Source organism: Meriones unguiculatus, chromosome 17 (genome assembly GCF_030254825.1).
Source record: "Meriones unguiculatus strain TT.TT164.6M chromosome 17, Bangor_MerUng_6.1, whole genome shotgun sequence".
Lineage (NCBI taxonomy): Eukaryota > Metazoa > Chordata > Mammalia > Rodentia > Muridae > Meriones > Meriones unguiculatus.
Window position 1 is genome coordinate 41,718,790 of NC_083364.1, and position 23,805 is coordinate 41,742,594.

The window sequence follows — 23,805 nt, forward strand, 5'->3', positions numbered from 1 at the left end:
CCCATCTCCCGAGATCTCTGGTGCTAGTGAGGAACTCACTGACCTGTTATTTCTGGCCAACGCCAGCAGGCAGCCAAAAGGGCAGCTGCATCTTCTCAAGCAAATGACTTCACCCTCTGGGGCCTCAGGTTCCCCTGGTGTTAAACTAACGAGAGAGGCTTGGCCAGCGCTAAGATCCGTTGGGCTCTGAGTTAGCTTCTCGTTCACTTGTGTTGGTGATTGTCTTGAGGCAGGGTAATTCGACGCCGTAAAGAGGGGGTCCCACAGCAGCCGTGACTGCGCACCTGATGTTACAATCAGAGCCCCTCACTCCCGAAGAAGTGCTGTTGGCAGCGGAGAGCGGGAGCTGGAAAGGCTGGGGGAGGGTGTAGGCTTGTGCAGGATTAGTTTAGGGAAGGCAGGCAACTCTCTTGATTGCCTTCCACTGTGGCGATAGCAGTGCTGGCGGGAGGCACCAAAATCGCAACACAGAAGTAGGTGCAGCCTTGGGGGCCAGTAAGCGCTTCCTGAGCAGAAGTAGCTGTGATGCCTGCTTTCTGTTTTGAAAGCCCGAGTCCTGCAAATGTGATCTAGTTTCCAGCCCTCTCTTTAGTTATCTTATTTGTTTACTAGGGGAGAGGGGGACACAGAGAATCTCCCTATATATCCCACAACGATCTTGACGCCTCAATATTCCTCCTCCCAAGTACTGTTTTCAGGCGTGAGCCACCAGAAGAAATTGATAATCAGAGGAGTGCACCAGCCTCAAGAGCAGATGGCAAGTACATGCAGAAAGAGACTCAGCACATGTTCCACCAGTGGGTTCCTCCCCAGCCTCGTTTCCACGAGGATTTAACAGACGCGTGCTGATGCATGCGCATGCACAGAATGTTGACAAAGGTGCCTCCACCACCCTCACACAACCCAGGATGGCTTTTCCCTAGATCCAGTCACTTATCCAATATCTAAGCGTTTTTTCTAAGTATTGTGGATCAGGTGATAACGCGGGAGGCATCGTCCGCTGAGGCTGCAGAGGAGTCAGGTAGTTGAGAGTGAAGGGCGGACATGTCTGGTCAGTGTCTGTCCTGAGCATGTCCGGAAGCCTTTGGAGGGCTTAGTGGTTCCATCCGTGTAGACTCTCCCATTTCGCCCGTGTAAGAATCTATGTGTACAGACATTAGAACACACTCTGGTTGTAATTTCATCAAAGACAGAGATGTTCAGCTCTAGCATGCGTTTTCAGTTTGAGCTGCCACGTCTTTTCACCTGTTTTTGCCACCCTGCCTGGGTCTCTGTGGTTGGTGCCAGGTTAGTTCAGATTAACAGTGTGACCGAGGTACCACGGATATGTGCCAAACAGTGTCCCTAACTGTTCTTCAGCCCCTGCTTGACCTCTTGCCTGAGGCTCTGGCTGTCAGAACACCAACTGACCTGATAAGGTCCCTCACGAATCCTGAAAAACAAGTTTGAACTACAATTTGCAGCATGTGGCTAGCAAAGTTTACCCTCATCCTAAGCAGAGTGAAACAGAATTAATACACAGTAAGCTAAAGCTAATAGAAATTACTGCCGTGGCTCATACAACATATTCAGGAAATGGTCAATTTATTTATGTTTAGGTAATGAGAGGTATCAAAGGGCACTTATAAAACAGTGACCCACACATAAAGAACTAGCTAAATATATTGTGGTATTTTTATTAAAATATCTATATTTGCTCGCAGATATAGATATTTATATATATTATATATATGCATATATATATTATATATTATATATGCAGAGTAGCCATGGACGTATTTCTAAAAAAATAAAATTAACCATTATTGTTTTGGGGAAGAGGAAGAAGAAAGATACAGTGAGGGTTGGGAAGGAGGTTTGTTGTCATTGTTTTTGTGATACATTTTAGAATCTTTCATATTTTCAACAGGAGGTAAAAAAAGGCATAATATGAATTTATAATTGTGAACATGGATAGTTCTCCAAGATTTACTATTATTTGAAATCAGCATCTTTCAAAAAAAATAGGTATTTGTGCTGGCTAGTTTTATGTTAGTTTGACACAGCTAAAGTCATCTGAGAAGAGGGAATCTTAATTAAGAAAATGCCCCTATAATATCCAGCTGTAGAGCATTTTATTAATTAGTAATTGATGTGGGAGGGCCCAGACCATTGTGGGTGGTGTCATTCCTGGACTGGTGGTCCTGGGTTCTATAAGAAAGCAGGCTGAGCAAGCCATGGAGAGCAGGCCAGTAAGCAGCATCCTTCCAAGACCTCTGCATCAACTCCTTCCTCCAGGTTTCTGGCCTGTTTGAGTTCCTGTCCTGACCTCTTTCAATATGGAAGTGTAAGCCAAATAAACCCTTTCTTTCCCTGCTTGCTTTTTGGTAATGGCAGTAATAGAAACTCTGACTAAAGCAACATCCTACAGTTTTTTTTTGGAAAGAAGTGATGAGAACCATTCTATACATGTAGTTTTAACATATGCACAAAGGACAGTATCAGTGCCATAGCACAATGCAAGTGCCAGGAGCCACAGGTACTATACGTATTTAAGTGAATCAAAACACAAACCTCATCCCCTCAGTGGCACTGGCTCCGTTCGCGGCTCAACAGTCATATACAGTGAGTAACTGCTACATCGGACAGCATTATGGAGCCTTCCACCATGCAAAAAGTTCTGCTCGGTCACACTGGTGTAGACAAATCAGGCCAGATGGGCAACTGACAATGAAGTGATGACCCTTTGAGATGGGACTCTATATTTTTACAAGAGGGGAAGAAAAGGATGGCTTGAACTGTAGCAGGTGGTCATTACTCGTTAAAATCACACCCTGCGTTTTTCCTGATGTGCGCTGGCTAGCTTTATCTTGACTTGACACAGTTAGAGGCATAGCTGAGAAGAGTCAACTCTTAATTGATGAAAATGCTTTCCTATGATTGGTCTGTCACAAGTCTGCGGTGTATTTTCTTGATTGGTGATTGATGTGGGTGGGCTCAGAGCATTATGGGTGGTCACGCCCGCAGGTCCTCGGTGCTATGAGAAAGGAGACTGCTCAAGCCACGGGGAGCAAGCCAGTCAGCACTGCTTCTCCGTGATCTCTGCTCCAGTTCCTGCTTCCAGGTTCCTGCCTTGACTTCCTGCCTTGACTTCCCTTCACCATGAACACCAATTGGGACATGTAAGCTAAAATAATGCCTCCCAAGTTGCTTTTGGTCATGCTGTCTGTCATAGCAATAGAAACCTCAAGACACCAAGATTCCAACATTTCACCCAGAAACCAATAGAACTGCAAAAAGAGTTGTCAGAGGAGCTGTAGTAGTTTTTTTTTTTTTTGGTTGAAAACAACAAAACTCCCGAGGCAGGCTAACTTTACAAAGAAATTGGCTGACCATTTTGGAGGTTCACGGGTGTGGTGCTAGCAACGATTCAGCCTTGGTAAGAACCTTATTGTATGTGAGAGTGGGATCTTGTGTGAGAGGAAGAGGTCAAATAACACTGAGAGACAGGAAGCCGAAGAGCCTGATACCCCATGATGCCTTGAGGAAAAACAGCATCAGTAGACTTCAGGACCTGCACGGGGCTCACTCACATCTTAAAGGTCCTACTACCTAACCTTGAATATCCTGGGGACCAGGACCCATCAAGTCTGAGATGGAAGTGAAACATACAAGGCAGGAACCAACCTGGTAATGAGACTCTAGAGTGAATGCAGCTTTTGGAGCAGCTTATGCCCCCACCCCCTCATTCTATGGCCATCATGCCCCATCTCACTCCCTTCTGGCCTCTGTTTTTTTAGTAACTTACGGTAAAAAAATAAACACTTTAAGTACCTGCCATCTGGATTAAGGCTTAATTACTTTCAATTCTTGTCGTTCTAGAGGAGGAGGAGGAGGGCCCTGGGCTGAGAAGTCTGCCTCCAAGGAGCCCTGAGGTTTCCCAAGAGAAAAGGGAAAAGGGGAAAAGTCTGCGTTGAACAGAAGCACCGAAGGCAAAGCTTAAATGAGGTAAAATCAGAAAGAACAGTGGATACATGCTTGGGATGACAAAAATTCCTAAAAACACTGGAAGGCAAAAAGGTGAGGTGAAATAGAAGCATTACCAGAAAGCAGATTGTGTGTGTGTGTGGGGGGGGGATGCCACCTCCGAGGAGCCTTGGATTTCAAATGTTAAACACCCTTCTGGTTATCATCCACAAGACAGAGTGAAGCAATATTTCCTAAGGTTACAAATTCCATGGGACAAACCTTGAAACTCTGGTTTGCAATCGCGTGAGGCGGCCCTCAATTTCCCTCCAACTGAAAGACATCTATTCCTTAACTGGGGACAATGTTTTTCTCAGCAGGAATGACAGAAATCATAAAAGGGACATGGCAGCTTTAAAGCATGGGTCCTTTGAGAGTCCTCCTTCGTCACTTAAGGCAACAAATTTGCCCGGACCTTGCTCTTCCCCCTGGATGACCCTCCATCATGCAGTACCTGTCCCTGCAGACACAGCCCATGCACGAAAGTACCATCTCTCTAGTGCTCTCCTTGAGAATGTGGATCTGGTGTGACTGTGTTCTACCTCTCTGCCTTTGTGTACCCTGTGCCTCTAATCTAGGATGTCTCCCCTTCAGGGGAGACCACTCACTTCACAGCATTCCACGGCCGTGAGTCAGGCTCCATGTTATCCACTTCCTACTGGGATGTGTGTGAAGATCAGCTTGGGTCTGGCCTGTCTTTTGAGTGAGATGGTGATTCTCCCTTAGGGACAGAAAATGCTTGTTCATTCCTCGTTTCCTTCTGACTCAGCAGCTGATGCATTGTTAGAGTATCTTAAACGTTGGTGGCATTTGATGTCCTTCTCATCTGGCACACCTATAACACCAAGTTACTGTTTTCATTGAACTGACTATATGTGCTAGAAGAAAAAAAAAAAAAGACTGTGGTTGGTTGAGTAATTCTTCCCATCCCCCAAAGAGGTCTACATCCTTATTCCTGGAATCCGTGACTGCTGCCTTATATGGCCAAAGAGACTTTGTACATGTGACCAAGCAAAAGATCTTGAGATGAGGAAATTTTCTTGAAAAACCTAAATGGTCTTATTTTGACCACATGGTCATTCTTTATCCTCAAGGAGGGAGATGAAGATTTGAGAGGAAAAGGCAGGGGGTGAACACAAGTGCTATGATGGGGCAATCAGTCAAGGCTGCAGTCAATGGCTGCTAGAAGCTGGACGTTGATAGAGACCCCATGTGTCTTAGAGCCTCCGGACAGAAACTAACCCTGCAGGCCCAATGCAGAGAAAGAGTCAATGGTCACAGTCTGAAAGGAGCTCATTTGCTTCGACTCAAGGGAGGAAATAATTTATGGAATTCTGACAGCTGACAGAGGTGAGACGTTGGTGGAGGTCTATACAAAAGCAGAAGCCTTCCTTGGGAGTGGGAATGAGTGACCAGCTGGGGCTGGGCTGGCATTAAAATGGACAGGAATGTTGGGAGTGACAGGCAGGGGAGTCTGGATTCTCCTCACCAGGTCCTTTCATCTATCACTTCCTGCCTGGTTGGATTTTCAGACATAACAGACCCCCTCAGCACACCGCATCTCCTTCAAGTGTCTGCCCTTCAGATGTATCTTTTCTGCTCCAGAAAAGCTTATCGATTGAGTAAATTTTAAGCTCCTGTGTTGGGAAGAACAGAGCTGATTAGAATACGTCCCCCTGAGATGAAAACAGTTGATGGTGCCTTTAATCTCTCAGACGTTGGAGCCTGTGTAAGCTATCACAGAACTCAGGGGCCCTCTAAGTGAAGGTCTCTGCACCCTGTCGTCAAGGCAAGGCCTGATGGTTGAATCATCTGGTTAAGAGCATTTGAGAATGCCCCTTTTCCCTGTACCACCTGGTGATCCTGGAATGTTCTTTCCCAATCTCCAACTGTTCTCCCTGAGGTCCTTTCCAAGTCAGGTCTAACCAGTTCCCTCCAGACAGGGTTGCATTGTCCAGAGAAGCTGGCCTAGGAATCTGCTAAAATATGCAGCTCAGGATAGCCTAGAACTTGGGATCTTCCTGCCTGGGCGTCCTGAATGCTGGGGTTATTCACGTATTTAACTTAACCTGGGCTGCCTGAATGGCAAGACATTGAATTCCCCACTGTTGCTGGCTGCTCTCCAGCTACCAGTCAGGTGAAGCTCTTCCTGGCCTGACTAGAGGGTCAGTCAAGAAGGGATTACACAGTGAGGCAGAGTGAGATGGGTCTTACTTTGAACTTGAATTTGCCAGGTTCCACTTACGTGGTCTTGGCAACATCATTTCTCTCAGCCTTTCTTTTTTCACTGAAAAACAAAACAAACAAACAACAACAACAAAAAACAGTGGCATCATAAGTGAAATAATGCAGCCACAAAGGGACAAATACTTCTCTCTCATGCCTGTAAGGTCCCTAGGGTCACAGCCCTGGAGATAGAGACTAGATTGGGGATTCTAGGTCTGTGGGAGGGGTGATCAGGGAGTTAGCTTTTAATGGGGACAGGGTTCAGTCAGGGAAGGTGAAGTAATTCTGAAGCTGGACATGGTGGCAATTGCGCAAGAATGTGAATGTACTCTGTAATGCTGAATTGTATACTTCAAAATGGAAAAAGTGCTAAATTTTATGGTATGCATATTTTGCTGTAATTAAAAAAAACAACAAAAAAAACTACTGGTATAGCTCAGTGATAGAGAACTTACTCATCATGCTCAGGGTTCTGTCCCTATCATTACAAAATAAATAAATAATCAAAGCCTAGAAAGTGAAGCCGTTAATAATACCTACTTTTCATTATTATATCCAACCATACTACCAAGCTATAGTGACCAAAACAGCATGTTTGACATCTAAACAAACAAACAAACAAACAAATAAACAGATACTCAAAATATTGAGAGGGAGTGTGGATCTCAGATCTACATTCAACAGATTTTCAGCCAACTAAGTTTTCTACAAAGGCACCAAAGACCACACAGCCAGTGTCTTCCATCAGTTGTGATGTGAAGGCTAGATCCATAAATGCATAACAATGAAACTGCACCCATAACTCTCACCTCATAATAAATCAACTCAAGATGGACTGAAAACAAATGTAAGACCCCAGTTATGAAATAACTGGAAGAAACACACACAGGAAATGTCTCAGGACATTAAGCCGGGCAAGGATTTCTCAGACAGGACCTTAAAAGCACAGAATCCAAAGGCGGGGAGGTCTCAGCAAAGAAAGTGTACCATAAAGGGAGAGACAGCATGCAGAATGGGAGAAAATTTTTGCAAACCACTTCATTTGAAAAGGGATTAGTATCCAGAGCACACCCAGCACTCTAAAACTCAACTGTAAGACAATCCTATTAGAACACGTGCCACGGCTGGGGCTATTGCTCAGCTGGCAGAGTGCTTGCCTAACATGCATGAGGCCTTGGGTTCAATTCCCCACAAGGGGTAAAACTGGACACAGATGCATACCTGTAATGCCAGGGCTCAGGAGGCAAGAGGAGTACAAGTCCAAGGTCATCCTTGGTTACGTGGTGAGTTCAAGACTACTCGAGGTCCTGTCTCAAACGATAAAAAGCAAGTGCAAACCGTCTGAAGATACGTATCTCAAGAGAAGAGATGGAAGTAGCCAAAAGTGCATAGAACATTTTTCAACATCACGAATCAGGGAAACGTGACTCAAAACCACATAGGCTATCATGTCATCCGACTTAGAATGACTACCACCACAGAAGCAAAAATAACGAAGGCTAGTGGGTATACAGAGGAGGGGGAAGTCTCAGAATGTTGGTGGGAACGAAAATTTGCAGAGTCAATATGGAAAATAGGATGGAAGTTTCTCAGAGGACTGGGAATGGAATTACCATATTTTCCAGCAAGTCCCCTTCTAGGTTTATATCCAAAGAAAAGGACATCAGTTTTGTGGAAGAGATGTCTGCAGTCCTACAGTTACTGAAGCACTATTCATAATAACCAAGACACAGAGTCAAGGGAGGTGTCAACAGATGACTCACTTCTCTCTCACACACATATGTGTATATGGGTTTTACACATACATGCACACACACATATATGCATGTATGTGCTGTGACCTTCATCTGTTGATGATTACACACACACACACACACAAATATTTGACCATAAAGAAGAAGAAAATCCTGTCATTTGGGCAATATGAATAAGCCTGTGAACAAGGTAAACTATGCCAGGCAGAGAAAGACAAATACTGTTTATTGTGGAGGGCTAAAAAAAAAAAAAAAAAGTTGGTTTCGTAGAGGTGGAAAGTATAACTGTGCTTGTCAGAGGCTGGGAAAGCTGTGAGTCCAAGAGAGGGTGGCTAATGCGTGCAGTAGTGTCACCAGCCTGGACTAACTTAGTGTTCAGTAGCACAGTTGGGTAGTTATCATCGACAACAATTAATGTTATATTTCCAAGAGCTGGTAGGATGATCTAAAATGTTTCTACAACCTTACAGGTGATAGACATGCTCCTTTCCCTGATCTGATCCTCACACGTTGGACTGAAATGCCATACTGGGCTCCAAAAATATGTGCGATCATCATGTGCCAATGAAAACATAATGCCTGCCTCCCAGAGTTGTTTTCAGAGACACATGAGTCAACACGGTGCAAGGCGCGGTGAGAGGCGGAGTCTCCATAAACAGAAGCCGTAATCTCAGCACCTCTGGCTGAGCAGAGTCCCCTCGGTCAGAGGTGGGTATGGTGAGCAGTGCAGACACACAGTCAGTAGACCGTAGAATCCTTAACAGACCCAGACCGTCATGAGGTTTTTCCCTGTTTCCAGGAATTGACAATGGAAGGGTGTTTTTAACAGCTTAGAACTTGGATTAACATCACACAGTCACCAAGTGATGGGGTTGGGGAAGATCTCAGAGCTTGTTGGGTGAGAATCCGCAGGGTGCCACGCCTTTCTGGAAGCTGGTTAGGAACCTGATGCCTAACAGAGACCCTTAGACCCTTATGCTCTAATCCCTGGAGTCTTTGTACCCATGGTTAGGTTGAAGACGTGAAGGTGGAGACAGCGTCTTAGAGGAAGGCCCAGTCTTATGGAGACCCCCTTCCCACCATGGGAAGAGAAGCTGTTACTTGAAGAATGGTCAAGAACTTAAGTGTCACTGGCTTTAAAGAAGTAGGGTCCAGGGCCTGGAGAGATGGCTCAGCGGTTAAGAGCACTGTCTGTTCTTCCAAAGGACCTGGGCTCAATTCCCAGCACCTATATGGCAAGTCACAACTGTCTGTAACTCCAGTTCTGTCTGTAATTTCATACTAATGCACATAAAATTAAATAAAAATAAAAAAGAATGCTATTTAAAGAAGAAGAAGGAGAGGAAGGGGAAGGGAAAGGAGGAGGAAAAGAAGGGTCCAGAAGCCAAGGAGTGTGAGTAGCTCCTAAGAAGGTACAAAGATAAGAACATAGATCCTTTCCCAGCTCCTCTAGAAAGGGAAACATTCCCGGCACCTTAGGGTGGTGAGGTTTGGGCTAGATTTGCAGAACTGGAAGGGAGTGCTGTAGGCCTGTGCTATGTTGCTAAGTCTGTCTGTCCTGAGTGGCTATGGGAGCAACTCGAAATGAGCAGGAGGGCCACCTCAACACTGCTTGCTCATAGTGATGAACACCCTTGACAAAGTTCACTTGCCACCTGTAGCATTTACAAGCCGTCACTGTCTATACTACCTTGAGTGAGTGTCATCCTCCACCCCCTCTAAAAGCTCAGATACACACGCAGCTTGCTGCAAAGCTTTGCTGTCAGCCAAAAAGTGCAGGATCTATCCCTTGGCCTGTGCTGTGTGGGTCTGTTCGGGCAGCCCAGCAGAACACAGTGACCTCGAACTTAGACTCTGAGTTCAGCCCACCTTGATGTTGTGGGGCAGGTAGACAGGCATATGGGAAGGGCCTTCTGCCCACGCTTTCCCCTGCTCTATCAAAGATGGCCGCAGGCTTTGTGTTCAGATTTTCCCTTCTGCCCAGATGGAAACAGCATGGCTGTCACTGTAATCACAGACTTTTGCCACCATCCACTGCCCCCCCCACTTTCTTTGGGTTTTGTTTTAAGATGTTTCTCCCAGAGATTACTAAAGAAAGGTGAAACTTAGTAAGTTTGCCATGGTCCCGCCCCAGACATATTTACCAACAGATAAGATTCCTAAAGCAGGATTTTTAATGCAGCTAGCCATAGAAAGAAAATCCTTTTGTGTATCCAAGAGAAGAAAAGAAGCAGCCACAAGAGCCATATGGGACCGTGCTAGTGTTTTTTTCCTCAGCACTCTCGGCTTCCACAGGTCTGGGAAGCATGTTCTGAGTGACGAGGTTGAACCTGGGTATGACTTCCTGATACCACGCTAATGACAGCCACTCACACCTCTGGGACTCCATGAAGGCAGCCTTGGTTCCTTTATGCTGGAAAATGACCCAGAACTGAGAGTCTGATGTCACAGGAAAGCAAACTGACAGACTTCCTCCAAAACAAAGTTGGAAACAAATTGCAACAACTCCAAACACTTTGTTCCTATAAAATTTTAGTTAGTTCCCCCCCCTCCTTCTGGCTTAAAAAGTAAAAATTCAACTTAATTGCTTTTCCCAGCAGCCCTCTTCATGCGGAGCTCAGCAAAACAAGCCCTGGAAAGCAGGTCTCCGAGGAAGACCCTGGCAGGAGCAGCCAGCAAGACTCCTACCTACCAACTTGCCTGGCCCAGTGGGCGGGATCATGTATTCCCCATGAAGTCACTGCCACAGCAGGACCTGGGCAAACAGCCATTTAAACCATTATTCCATGTTCATTTTGTTTTCTAGGGACCCAAACATTGAATTTAAAGAGTACTTCTAAAAGGGTAATTTGACTAATCTTTAGTTAACATTGATTTTGAAATTTTTCTTTTTTTTTTTTTTTGAGACAGGATCTCTCTATGAAATCCTGGCTGTCCTGGAATTCAACATGTAGACCATGCTGGCCTTGAATTCACAAAGATCTTCCTGTCTTTGCCTCCCAAGTGCTGCTGTTAAAGGTGTGTACCACCATGGGCAGTCTTTAAGTTCAGTCTTAAAAGTATTACATTTCTTTTTTCGTTGCAGCTTAAAAATTTTTTTTGGATTCGTATTTCAAAGCTCATACTCTCCCTAGAGACGCTGTCCCTTTCATTTGGAGCCAAACTGTCTCTAAGGGCATAAAGGAAAAGGAGATGGAACCTGCCCCATTTAGAAGTCCAGCTTCAGATGGGGGAATACAGGATGTTCACAGATGACGTCATAGGTGTAGTTTCCTGACCTTAAGCTGAAGGCCCTGTGCCCAAATCACTACAGTCTTCAAGCTGCCCCACAGGGTTCAAGGGGCCCCAGGCAGGGTTCCACTGTTGGTGCTGAGCTTTCTTCAGTTTGCATAGAACATTGCTTCCTCCAGAAAGCAAAATGGTCCCTCTTTTAACACGAAGCCCATGTTCTAGTCATTAGCTAAACAACAAAGGATTTTCCAAATATGGGCCCAAAGAGACATGTATACTTTGGAGGCCACCATGAAACTGAAATAAGCTAAAACGTATTAAGAAAGGCCAACAATTGATGCCAAACGTGGAGTCCCTAAGAGAACAGCAAGACAAAAGCCAGAAAGAGGAACAAAAATATGCATTGAAGGGGAGGAGCCAACAGGGAGGTGTCGATTTCTATGGAAGAGCTGACATCATTGTTTCCTTGTACTACTCAGTGTGCAGGAAACAGATGGCCAAGAAGGGGTGGAAGGGGCTGCCTTGGGCAGTGGCAGGGGGCTTGCTTCCAGGGTTGCCACGGGGAACCAGCATGCTTCACTTTGAAAACGCAGGAGTGGGAACTCTGCTGTCAGAGTTTTGTAAGTAGTTTCACATCTCACGTGAGGTTAGTCTGGCAGCAAATGGCAAAATGGAACTCTGCATAGCCCACGGCCAGCAAAGCCACAGCTATTTGGGACCGGAGCAGACAAAGCCACTGAGAGAAACCGAATGTCTATCAGATGTGGCTGGAGTCCTGCTTCTCCCACCTCCTGGAGAGGTGATACTAGCAAGTCACTGTCTGAATTGGTCCTCACTTGTCAAATAGAGACAGAGTAGCACTTTCTACAGTAGGACCAAGTTGAAGCTGAACATTTTTATACCATGTAGCTATAGACTTAAGAGACCAAATTAGCCACCTGTGGTGGTGAACACCTTTAATCCCAGCACTTGGGAAACAGAGGCCAGCATGGTCTATAGGCAGGCCAGCCAGTTAGACCATGTCACAATAAATAAATAAAAATCATTTTTTTTTCAAATTACTGTTTTAAATGAGGGAAGGGTTGCCTGACTATATATATATAAATATATTTATAATATATAAATATATAATATAATATATATATATTTTATATATATATATATAAAATCTTTCCGTAAAATGCCTTCTTTTTCCGCATCTGGTCAAGAAACAGGTTCGGGTGCAGCCAGGCAAACCTGTGGCCATCCTTACCGTTTCAGCTGCTGTGTGCTCACCTAAGGGGAGGTTCTCACTCCTGCTCTGAAGACAGCCTCCCGTCTTCCCCGTCCCTCAGCTGCCGCTCCAGAGTTTAAGTTTCCTCCAGGCTGCAGAGCCTGTCACCAATCCCAAGGGTCAGGCAGAGCCACAGTTTCCTGCGTCTAGACTCTAGACACCCCTCTCCCTGGTCCTCTCAGTCAGGTGATCTTTGCTTTATTTTATTTTTATTTTTTATTTTTGTTTTCCCGGATACAAATAAGCCTCTGTCTGATGGCTGTTGCTGTTGGCATGCCTTACTTGCACACCCTTACATCACTCTTCTTTGTACTTTTTTTTGGTTTTATGAGACAGGGTTTCTCTGTGTAGCCTTAGCTGTCCTGGAACTCACTTTGTAGACCAGGCTGACCTCGAACTCATAAAGATTCTCCTGCCTCTGCCTCCCTGCATGCTGCGATTAAAGGTGTGCGCCATCGTGCCTGGCTTTCTTTGTACTCTTTAGAAAGTTGTTTTCTTGTCCTCTGATCACCTCTGGGCCAGGGCCGATTTGAGAAAAACCTTTGTAAACCCAGCAGTGCAGTGGTCTTCAACCTTCCTGATGCCGTGACCCTTTAATACAGTTCCTCATGTTGTGGCGACCCCCACCCCCAAAACCTAAAGTTATTTTCATTGCTGCTTCATAACCATAACTTTGCTGCGGTTATGAATCATCATGTAAATATCTGTGTTTTTCAACGGTCTTAGGCGATCCCTGTGAAAAGCTCACTCAACCTCCAAAGGGGTCGTGACCCACAGGTCGAGAACCCCAGCTGTAGAGTCTAGTGTAGTACTACCATTCCATTAAATCTCTGCTGCTTGTATTCAAAGTCCCCACCAAGGTAGTTTCTGATTAAAAACCTAAAGATGGGGCTGGAGCCATAGGTAAATGCTATAGTGATTGCTTAGCATGTGCAAGGTCATGGCTTCCATACTCAGTACCTCCTGCCTACACACACACACACACACACACACACACACAAACACGTACACACACAAAATTGTTTTTAAAAAGCAGAGGAAAAAAAAGTAAAATCATAAAACTCCAGGCAACGAGATACCGCTGTGAGCTTCTGCAGGATCTTTTCGAAGTGTTGTTGACTTATTTATCTGCCAGCTATTTCCGGCAGTGTTCTAGCACCTGTAACAGTAACACGTTGCTCTCCAGGGGCATGTGTAACTTTCAGCCCTCTCCCCTCCAAAGGCATTCTGGGCCAGCATCAGGCCACGGGTGTGGTACCAGAGCCTGATGTAGCAGCCAAGCTTGAACTAGAACAAAAAGTGCTCAAGACATAATTGAAACTTGATTGGGTCACACCAAGGAGGGAGGTGGTTAGAAGGCAGCTTCTGCAGAGTTCCATCCAAGCCTGGGTGGTTTTCTGTCTGGGACTAGCTACAGAAGCCCACAGGACAATGAAAGAGTCTTGGATTCCTGATCATGAGAGGAATCCTCATCATGAAAGACCTCACAGGGCTCCAACACCCACTTCCTAGATAGGAAGACAGATCCTAGAAAGATACCAAGTGACGATCATGTGTCCACCATAGGCTCACAGTGGTGGGCACGGCCTACCACATCTGTGTCAGCCGCCTCGGCTGGGCTTGCCATGTGCCCGCACACAGAACATCGGGCAGAACAGAGAAGGAACTGGGGCCTCTGACTCCGCTATGGTCATGGGTATTTCCAGAAGGAAGAGGTTTGTGGCTGCGGTGGGCAAGGAGGGGCCAAGGACGACTTGAAAGGGTTTGGATAGGTGTGTGTGTGTTTTCTCCAAAGCACAGTTTTTCAGATGTGCACAAAGCAATTTACAGAGGACAAAGTGATTTTCAGTCACCAGTTGTTATGACTATTTCTGGTTTGGACTGGGAGAAAGCAAAGCAAGAGACAAAATATCTTCCTAGGTTTTGTGAGGGATGAAATTGGTTAAGGCAAAAATTATGAATTACCCTCTTCTGGAAGATATGATTGCAGCCTAAGACTGTGCTTGGGTGTCTGGTAAGCCCTGATTTAAATCTTGCCTTTCCTACCTGGATAATCTTGGTAACTAATTTAACCCAGCCTTCACACTGAGTCTCTTCTCTCTTTTCAAGAAAGCCTCCTTTATCTCCCACCCCACTCCACACATCTCCTTTAATTACCTAGCAGCCTGATGTTCTTGTCTTTTTATATTAAAAAACTTACTTCTTGCCTGGTGTGGTGGCTCTGTGAACTTGAGGCCAATGTGGCCTACAAAGCTAGTCCAGGACAGCTAAGGACTAGCTGAGAAACCTTGTCTCAAAAACAAAACAAAACAAAACCAACCAATCAACCAACCAACCAACCAACCAAACGAACAAACAAAAACTTGCTTCTTAAAAAAAAGAAAATGGAGTGCTATCACTTATTCTTCTCCAAACTGTTACCAGCCTTCTTTTTTTCCAGCAGAGGAGGGTTCTTTATTTTGACCTTTATCTAAGGTTTCATCCAGGGGAACATTAGTTCAAGGGGGGCTACCCAGGCCCCTAGAGTTCTAGCAGGCTGTGACCCCACCTTACCCAGTACTTGAGGCCAGCCTTTTGTAAGAGAAGGCGCCAAGATGAGTTCAACTCAAGCATGGCCTTTGTGCTGGAGCCTTGGGAGAAATACTTCTGAGAGCTGGTCGGCACATGCACTCATAAGATTGATTTGGAGAGTGGGAGCAGGAGAGCGGGGAGGGGGTACTGCATTTGGTTTAAATGTGCGGCACACAGCATGTGGGAAGAGAACTAACTCCATGTTCCTGGCCTGTAGGAACCACAAGAAGGAAGTCGGATCCTGAGACCTCTGGGCCGGAGTGGACAGGCAGCTCAGCGTGGGCAGCCTGCTCTGGAGGGAATGAACAATAGGAAGCCCTGACCAGGTGGTTTTATCACTACTTTCTTCCAGAAACATTAGCTACAATATCCAGTGGCCGAGTGGGTGGTGGTTAAAGGTTCCCATGCCCAGCTGAGTCTTGGAACGCTCAGTCCCACCCACTTCTTCCACCCACTGCCCAGAGCCACACACACAGTACCGAATCCGAGGAAGGCGATCCCTGGGAACAAACTGTCTCAGCCAGAGCTTGCGAATTATCTTGGTTAACCAAACTGGGTATTTTCAGTGTTTCCCTTCCCTAACAAGAAAGCTGCCAGGGGTAACCCACCAATGCACTGCAACACTGGCTGTCCTCGAACACACGATCAAGGGGGATATACAGCCACACCTAACACTGCAGTCTGGATGGTGCTGGAGAAGTTGTTTCTTTTTGGGTACCGTGTGCCCTTTCTCAGTCTGTTTCCTTCTGCTCCAGTCTGAGTGACCCCAAAGCTCCCCCACTGCCCAGCAGATGGTCCTCTGGCTCCAGGTAGGCAGGGGAGGAGGGAGTGGGCTTCCTCAGGGGCAATGCCACCCGGACTTCCTGAAGCTGGGAGGCACCTGGGAGGCTGCCAGAGGGGCTGACATGGGAGAAGTGAGGGTATGGCTGTTCCTGCGGTCAAGGCGCTCTTGGCAGAGCTCTGAAGAGCCTGCAGAAGGGAGCCATGTGGTAGGTGGAAGTAGCCATTTCCATTCTCTGAGTGGGTTGTTTGTTATACCCAGAAACAAAGCAGTCCCAGCGGGCCTTCGGGTTGGCCAGGCAGTTTTCCCTGGGCTGACTGCCTTTACCCTCTCTCTTGCCTCTCTCAGTTTCACTCTGGCCGTCCAAGGTGGGGATGGACTCTATGCTCAAGCCCCTCACCTTGCTATTTGGTCTTCACAATCTCCCCGGCTAAGACTAGGTTTCTCTCCCAGTTTTCTAAGGCCTAGAAGTAATTGGCCACATCGGATCTTTTAAAAATTTTTCTGTTCAGCCCAGACTGGCCTCCAGCTTGAGAGCCATGTTGCCTAAGCCTCCCGCATGCTAGGATTATGCCCCGGCTCTCAGATCTTCTGAAGCGATTTTGTCTCAGGTTGACATTTGGCTCCTCCACGCCTGTACACCGATGGTCTGTCTTCTCAGCTAACCTGGGAGGTCCCCTCATCATCTGGACTCTCTACCGGTGTGGCAGGCGATCCTGCTTCCAGCCCTCTGGGTGACTGATGAGTGCCCTCACCTCCTGAGAGCCTCACTCAGTCTTGGTGGTTGCGGCCGTGTAAGTCCATGCTACTGTGACAATAACAGGCTACCGTGTATATCCTCAGATAGGCGAAACTTTCCCCACATCAACCCGTGTGCTTTCACATCTGTCCTATCACCTCTGTATCACAAGAGGGGAAACTGAGGCCCGGAGGCAGGAAGCAGGTCTCTCCAGCGTCGGTGATCTGCGAGTCTAGGTAGGAGAGTTCCAGTAGTAGTCTTGGCGGAAACCCCCAGCGAAGTCCCCTGACTTGAATTAGGGAGAACGTCCAGAATGTTCCACAGCTGAGACCCACTCGGTGAGGAATCAGCTAGGGAGGGTGCGCGAACGATGTGGCAGAAAAGACGGAGCTGCTGCACAGGGCACTGCCCTCCCCTCCACTCAACACTAAACCTTAAACGCAGAAGTACCTGCCCTCCTTGCTATGACCTTGCTCTGTTTCTGTCTGTGCAGCACCTTGTCTATTTAATGGAGAACAAAGCTTTCACCGTCTCTCCTACAGCTGCCTCTTTCGTCTTGGCGGCTGACGTCAGAGTCAACCGGGTGCATGAAGGTTGGAGGTTCACATCCCTGAGAGTACAAATCTTTCTTTCCCACTGCATCCAAAACACAGAGTTTTTTGGATGGAACAGAGTTTTGTTTATCGGATTAATAAATAAAGGAAATGAACAAACAAAGTGAGGGAACTATTTAGCTCCAGAAACAAGATGAAATGAAGCAACAACTGATGTTCCCACTGCTCCTCCTCATCCTTTGAAACCCTAGGACTTGCTGCTCCTGGCGAGCTCAGTGTTACATTTGCATTGGTCAGTGATTTGTTATGAACCCTCTGTCGCTCAAAATAAATATACATTATACCTATAAATCTTTGTTTTATATTAATATACCGGTAAGGACGAGAAAAAAAAATTCTCCAGCAATTAAAAGGCTCACACTATCTATGAAGCATTCACAGAATGCTCTTAGGCGGGAAAACGTTCTACAAACCACAAAGTGCATATAGTTCACCTTCCTGTCCATGTATCAAAAGTATCTGGCAGAGATTCTGGTCTGAGATGGGGCCATGGAGCCCAGGCTAGCCTCGAACTCTTGATCCTCCTGCTGCAACCTCCCAAGGGCTGGGACTAAAGGTGGGTGCTACCCAGTGCAGCGGTTTGAAAAGCTCTTCAGGTGCTTGGAATCTGTCACCATCCTTTGAGTACCACCAAGGCACGAGGTCAGATCAGTATCACTTTTCGCCAAGAAGTGGGTAGAACAAGCAACGATGGCTCAGAAAGTCGAGGCAACTCTTAAAGTGTAGCCAGCCTGGAGGACAGGACAGTTTCCCTCCTATCGCCTCTTACCTGTCCCCCTGGCCCCTGCTCCTGTCATCCCCCAGAACACATGGATCATCAGGGAGAAATGCAAAATGGCCATAAGGACATTCCAGGCTTCTGGACTTCACTCACACCCTAGTGTCACAGGTGACATCAATCTAATGTGGCTTTTAAGCTGGAAAAAAAGACCTTCACATTCAGTGAGCAAAAATAAGAGAGAGAAAAGTGGACTCCTTCTTGCATCAGCAGTGGGGAAGGGATCCCAGACAGGAAGAGAGTTAGCCAGTTCCCCAGGGAAGAACTTGGGATGGGGTGGCAGTCACTGTATTGGGAGGAGGGGGAGTGGAGTAAATGAGAAAGGCTCCCAGCAGGCACTTTATGGCCTGCTGTGGTGTTCTGCTGTGCTGTTCTTATCAGGGCTACAGAAAAGTGGCCCAAGAAGAGAAATCTAGGCTGGGGGTGTCCCTCAGATTTGGAGCACTTGGCTATCTTTGGGGGACGATGGGAGCTGACTTTGATCCACAACACTGGGGGTTGGGAGGAGAGATGGGAAGTTGTCACACCAGGCTTCTGTGCTTCCGGGGATGGTTACAGCAGGGTCTGAACCTGCCATCTATGTGGCTCCTATAGGAACTGCATATTGACCAAGTATGAGATTCTAAGAAAAGGCAGCTTAGCCTTCATTAGCTTCCTAGAGATTAAGCACGATAGCTGGCCATGAGTAACATTCACTTCCGGCTGGAAAAAAAAAGTCGCTTGTTCATTTCGCCTTGTCTGATTTCCCCAGTCCTAGGGAGCGAGGCTAGGCTTGTTGAGTTAGAACAGTAGCTAACAGCCATCCTTCGTGTTCCCCTCCCTCTTTCTCCCTAGAGCTCTCAGGCTGCAGCTTCCCATAGCCAGAGGGCCCAAGCTTAGCTAGTTCAGCTTTGTCCCTCTATTCTAGCTTGGGGCTTTGCTCCCTGTGGCAAACAGAGCTCTTTTTTTCTTTTCTTTTCTTTCTTTCTTTCTTTCTTTTTTTTTTTTTTAACATCTCTGTTCTTTTTCTCTATTCTGATGCTCCCAAACTGAAATCCATTTCCCTTCCATTTCTTCCTAGGTCCAGTGTTCTGGCCTTTGACCCCAAAGTTCAATGACCATGACATGATTCTTGAAAGGTCCTTCCCAGCCTCTTGGTTCCTGATTGCCACTCTGATTTGCCACCTCCAACATTCTGAGATGCTCTTCCAAGGTCATGGGTGAAAGGGCAGTGCCCTCTTCAGCCTTTTCTCACCTGGGACAGAGTCTGGGCCTTGTCTATTACATGTCCCTACACTGTTTTAGAGAAAACTTTATCAGTTCTATTGTCATCATTACCACCACCACCACCACCATCATCATCATCATCATCATCTCTCATACACACACACAAAAGAAAGCAATGACTTTTGGCTGTGTGGAGGCAGAAATTCTATTTAGTCTCATTTATATAAAGTGCTTACTATTCACGGTTCATTTCCACACTGGACAATGACAGCGTGGGGATCAAGAGTGCCAGCTGTATTTTATTTCAAAACCAAAGTCTATTCAGGTATGGCCAGTCTTAAAAGGTTGCTGATCTGTGGCAGGGCTTTTTGCTTTCATTCTGGGGGTGGGGATCATGAAAAGAGAATGTTGCTTTATACATAGGAGCCAGAAAGAGGTCCGGGCCCTCTCCATCCTCTGTAATGGATGAGCCCTGTGTGTCTGTGTAGATTGTCTTCTCTTACAGCTTTCTCCTCTCCCTGGAAGGATGGAAAGCATGGAGTACCAAAACTCCATTTTTTTCTGCTGAAAGTCAGTTCCCTTCCTCCTCTCCTATATGAAACACACAGAAGTCCAAAATACAGAACAGGTTTGAAAGAGGAGCTGCCTGAGGGCGCTTCTGAAGTTCTCTTCCAGAGCTCTAGGGTTTTCAGGTTCTTCCTCAACCTATGACTTTATAAGAATGGGTGTGGCTAGCAAGTCCCTTACACAACTCTCTCTCTCTCTCTCTCTCTCTCTCTCTCTCTCTCAGAGAGAGAACACCCACATGGCAGAAGGTGGCATCCCAGGAGCATGCCCAGTGTACCCACAGGTTAACACGAGGACCCCTGAAAACCAAGAGGAGACCCAACATTTCATTCTTAATTTTGTTCTTAGCCACAGTGGTTAAAATGTTTACTTCGTGTTCTGTCAAGTTAAAAAAAAAAAAAAAAAAAAAAAACTCAGTCTAAGTGATTTTATTTCAAAAGGACCTTTCCAGAGTGTTTTTGGGAATTAAATGAATTAAACTTCAGTTATGCCACAATTTCAGAGTCGGTTTTGAAACCCGTGGTTCCCCCAAGCTCCAAAATACTAAGCCATTTGTCCTAATGACACAGCAGACTCCAGACTCCCGAATGCCACAGGAATATCACACCACTGCAAATTGCTAGGGGTGCTGAGTCTTCAAAAAGGGGAAGTGAAACAAAAGCAGTGCAGTGTTTCTGGGATGCATGCTTGATATGGACAGACTGAGTTGTTTTGGGGAGAGTTTTCCTGGAGGCAGAATTATTTTGAACAGTTACACGGCTCTAACTTTTCTTTTGTGGTATCTAGCTATGCATAATGAGAGATACATGTAGCAGGCTCCTCTCTCTCTCTCTCTCTCTCTCTCTCTCTCTCTCTCTCTCTCTCTCTCTCTCTCTGGTCATGGCTAAGTGCAGAGCCAGCCAGCTTTACAAGGGGAGTCATTTAATGCTCAATTTTTTTTCCAACTTTCCTATATTAAAAACTTTTACCCTCCAATGGTGTTACAGATTGTTTTCATTCTCTCTCTTCCAACCAATGTTTAAATCGTCTCTGGTGGCCCCCTTTTCTTTTCCCCAAGCTGACTTGGAAAACAGAGACACCTCTTCCCTTCTGTATCCTGCACTATTTCAAAGCCGAGGCCCACTGACCTTTTAACAACACACTCCTTATGTGACACACCAAAGGCGAATCTGGAAGCCAAGAGGAGGTAAAGGGTCTGGAGGGGGCGGGGAGGGGGGGAGCCGGGGGGACGTACTATATATTTGGCATCAAGTCAGCAATACAGAAAATGTTTGTGCAACCACTCCCCCGGCCGGCCAGGATTCCCCACCCCACCCCCACCCCACCGCCTCCTACCACATTAATAAAAAAGGATGTGAGCGACAGAAACCCGCCAGGACGGGAGGGGCGGTGAAGACGGCCACAGTGATACATCCAGGGAAACCTACTGAGGAGGCTTCCGCACTACAGTCACCCCTCATCTTGCCCTTCCAAACACCCAACGTTTAATAAGATAGACCGTCCCCGGGGTGGGATCGTTCAACCCCGGGAAGGGCCAGCGAACGCAGCCACACCATCCAACCGCTCCTGCGACACGTCGGAAAGACAGACCCTGCTTACGTCGGGGTGGAGGCGCTGCGGTTAAGAACCTTGTACTTTTTTTTTTCTTTCCTTTTCTTTTAAAGTACAGTGAGCGCACGAGCCCTGGAACACATTAACTTGTGAACTTCATCCAACACACCCCAAGAGAATCCATCACTCTTAAAACAAAACAAAATAATAATAATAAAAAAAGGGGGTGTGGGGGGTGGGGTGCGGGCGGGAGGCGTTACATTACCATCCTGTCCCGAGCTTTCCAGATACTCCGTCAGGTCACATCCAAACGCGCTGGCGGCGCCCTTTCGTCTCAGCTTCTGCTTGGCACCCTTGTTCTTCATGAGTTAGTCCCGCCGAGGCTGCCCCTCCGGCTCCGCTCTCTGCTCCGCGCCGCTCACGAGGGTCCCGGGGTCGGGTCAGCGGGCCAGGGCGGCGCCGCGGGTCTGCACGGGCGCGCGCGGGTCGGGCTTGCACCGCCCCGGGCGGCTGTCGCCTCCTTCCTCGCGCTGGCGCGGCGTCTCCCGGCGCTTCTCCCGCCGAGCCGTGCGAGGAGCCGGGCGCGGCGGCGGCGGCGGCGGGCGAGGGGACCGCCCCAGGGCTGTGAGTGTGCGCGCTCCGCCCTAGGCCCGCGCTCTGCCTTCAGACCGCTGGGGGACCCCGGGCGGCGAGCATCCCGTCCCCTCGCCCGCCCTCGCGCCGGCCCTTCTCTCTCTCTCTCTCTCTTTTTTTCCTGTCTTACGAATCCCAGGATCGTCCAGCTCAGGAAGCGCTGGAAGGAAGTCAGCTCGGGAGGGGGGCGGAGGTTGGAAATTTTTGGCAGCTCTGAGTGTGTGTGTGTGTGTGTGTGTGTGTGTGTGTGCGTGCGTGTGCGCTCGGTCGAAGGAAGTAAGTGGGTGGGTTGAGCCGCGCGGGCTGGGGGGGGGGGGGGTTTGAGGCGGGGGGTGTGTGGAGATCGCGCTCTCCCCGAGGCGGGTCTGCGAGTCCGGAGATCGCCCCGGGGCCGCCCCGGAGGAAAGCGGCCTCGCGAGGACCGGGGGACGCCCGCCCGCTTCCTGCCGCCGGCCCCGGCTCTTTGCACGGCGCAGGAGAGGCCGCTCCCGGGCCGGGCTCCTCGGGGAGGGCGCGCGATGGGTGTTCACCAAGTTATCCCGCTTGTCATTCCTAGCCCTGACAACTTTCTATTTCGGTGCCCGCCTCTCCTCCCCCCCCCCCCCCCGCAAACACAAGTGTAGTGACAGTAACAAAGACCGGGGTTCCAGAAACCTGACCCGCAGCGCAGCCTTTACGTTGGCCACTCCCATCTCTTCTTGCCAGGGTTTGCGGTCCCTGAAGCCCAGACGTCTCCTCTCCCACGCTGAGGTTAGGATACCCTCGGGCAAGAGAGGTGCAGCTTTGTAACCACTGCCCGGGAAGCTAAATTTCTAGTTACAAATTCAAGTTCAGGCACACACTCACGCGCGCGCGCACACACACACCACACCACACACACACACACACACACACAAATGCTAAATTCAAGAGAGCTGAGCGGAGAATCCAAGATCGGAGGGGGGCTCTGACATTTTGCCACCCTGCACGGAACAGTCTCCCAGGGGGTTGCTGTAAAACTTGTGGCATGTGCTTTTCAGGAGGGCATGTTTTTCTTTCGCTTCCTCGGAATTTCTTGACTTCTGTGTACTCAGCGCACAGTGAGCACTCCAGGGCTTGTGCCTTAACAATTCGAAGATTAGATTAAACTTCCTGTATACACTCAGATCCATATATTTACCTGAGGGGTAGGGATATTCACAGAGCTGGCAAAAACCTTATTGCAGTGTTTTAGGTACTGATTCCCCTTAAAGTCACTTATGTTTCATCACGATAGTTTATGAACTCTGAACTCTGACCTTTTCTCTATGTCCTGATAGAACCTGATAGCCTGCCTACCGAATCTGGCCTACAGATGTGTTTTGTTTGAAACAAGTCATTCTTTCAAAAAAAAAAAAAAATTAGTCAACTTTAAAGAATTAAGAGCTGGGAGTGGTGGCACACGCCTTTAATCCCAGCACTCAGAGAGGCAGAGGCAGGTGATTTCGAGGCCAGCCTGGTCTACAAAGTGAGTCCAGGACAGCCAAGGCTACACAGACAAACCCAGTCTCGAAAATCCAATAAATAAATAAATAAATAAATAAATAATGAATGAATACCAAAACAAAGAAGGTATTTCTCCACAAGAAGTCTGGGTGTCTGTTGTCTCATATGAAAAGGAAGCTCTGGTTCTAACACAAGCGTGCTCTCATACAGCCAGGACTGTGGACGCTAAGACGGGACCGCCCCTTTATAGAAGAGCCCTCTCCGCCTGTCTACCAGCCTTTGCACCTGCTTGGCGTCTGGGGCCACTTGAGTTAGTGTGCAGTCCCCAAGCTCCCTTTACTTCCACTTTCCCATCTCTCTCGGAGACAACGCCACTGGCTCAGTCATCTTGGTGAATCATTGTCAAATAACC

General features: G+C 47.4%; 1 protein-coding gene across 2 annotated transcripts in view; it reads right to left on the reverse strand.

Moving 5' to 3' along the window:
• The window catches only part of Arhgap31 (Rho GTPase activating protein 31), a 110,091-nt gene extending 87,876 nt beyond the window's left edge, over window positions 1–22,215 (reverse strand). Inside the window, exon 1 of one of the 2 annotated variants that reach the window (XM_060370393.1) lies at window positions 21,562–22,215. In XM_060370393.1, coding sequence (XP_060226376.1) covers window positions 21,562–21,661 — 100 coding nt within the window. In that variant the 5' untranslated portion in view covers window positions 21,662–22,215. The remainder of the gene's footprint in view (window positions 1–21,561) is intronic. The other variant, XM_060370392.1, reaches the window with a different exon arrangement.
• Window positions 22,216–23,805: the final 1,590 nt, after the last annotated feature.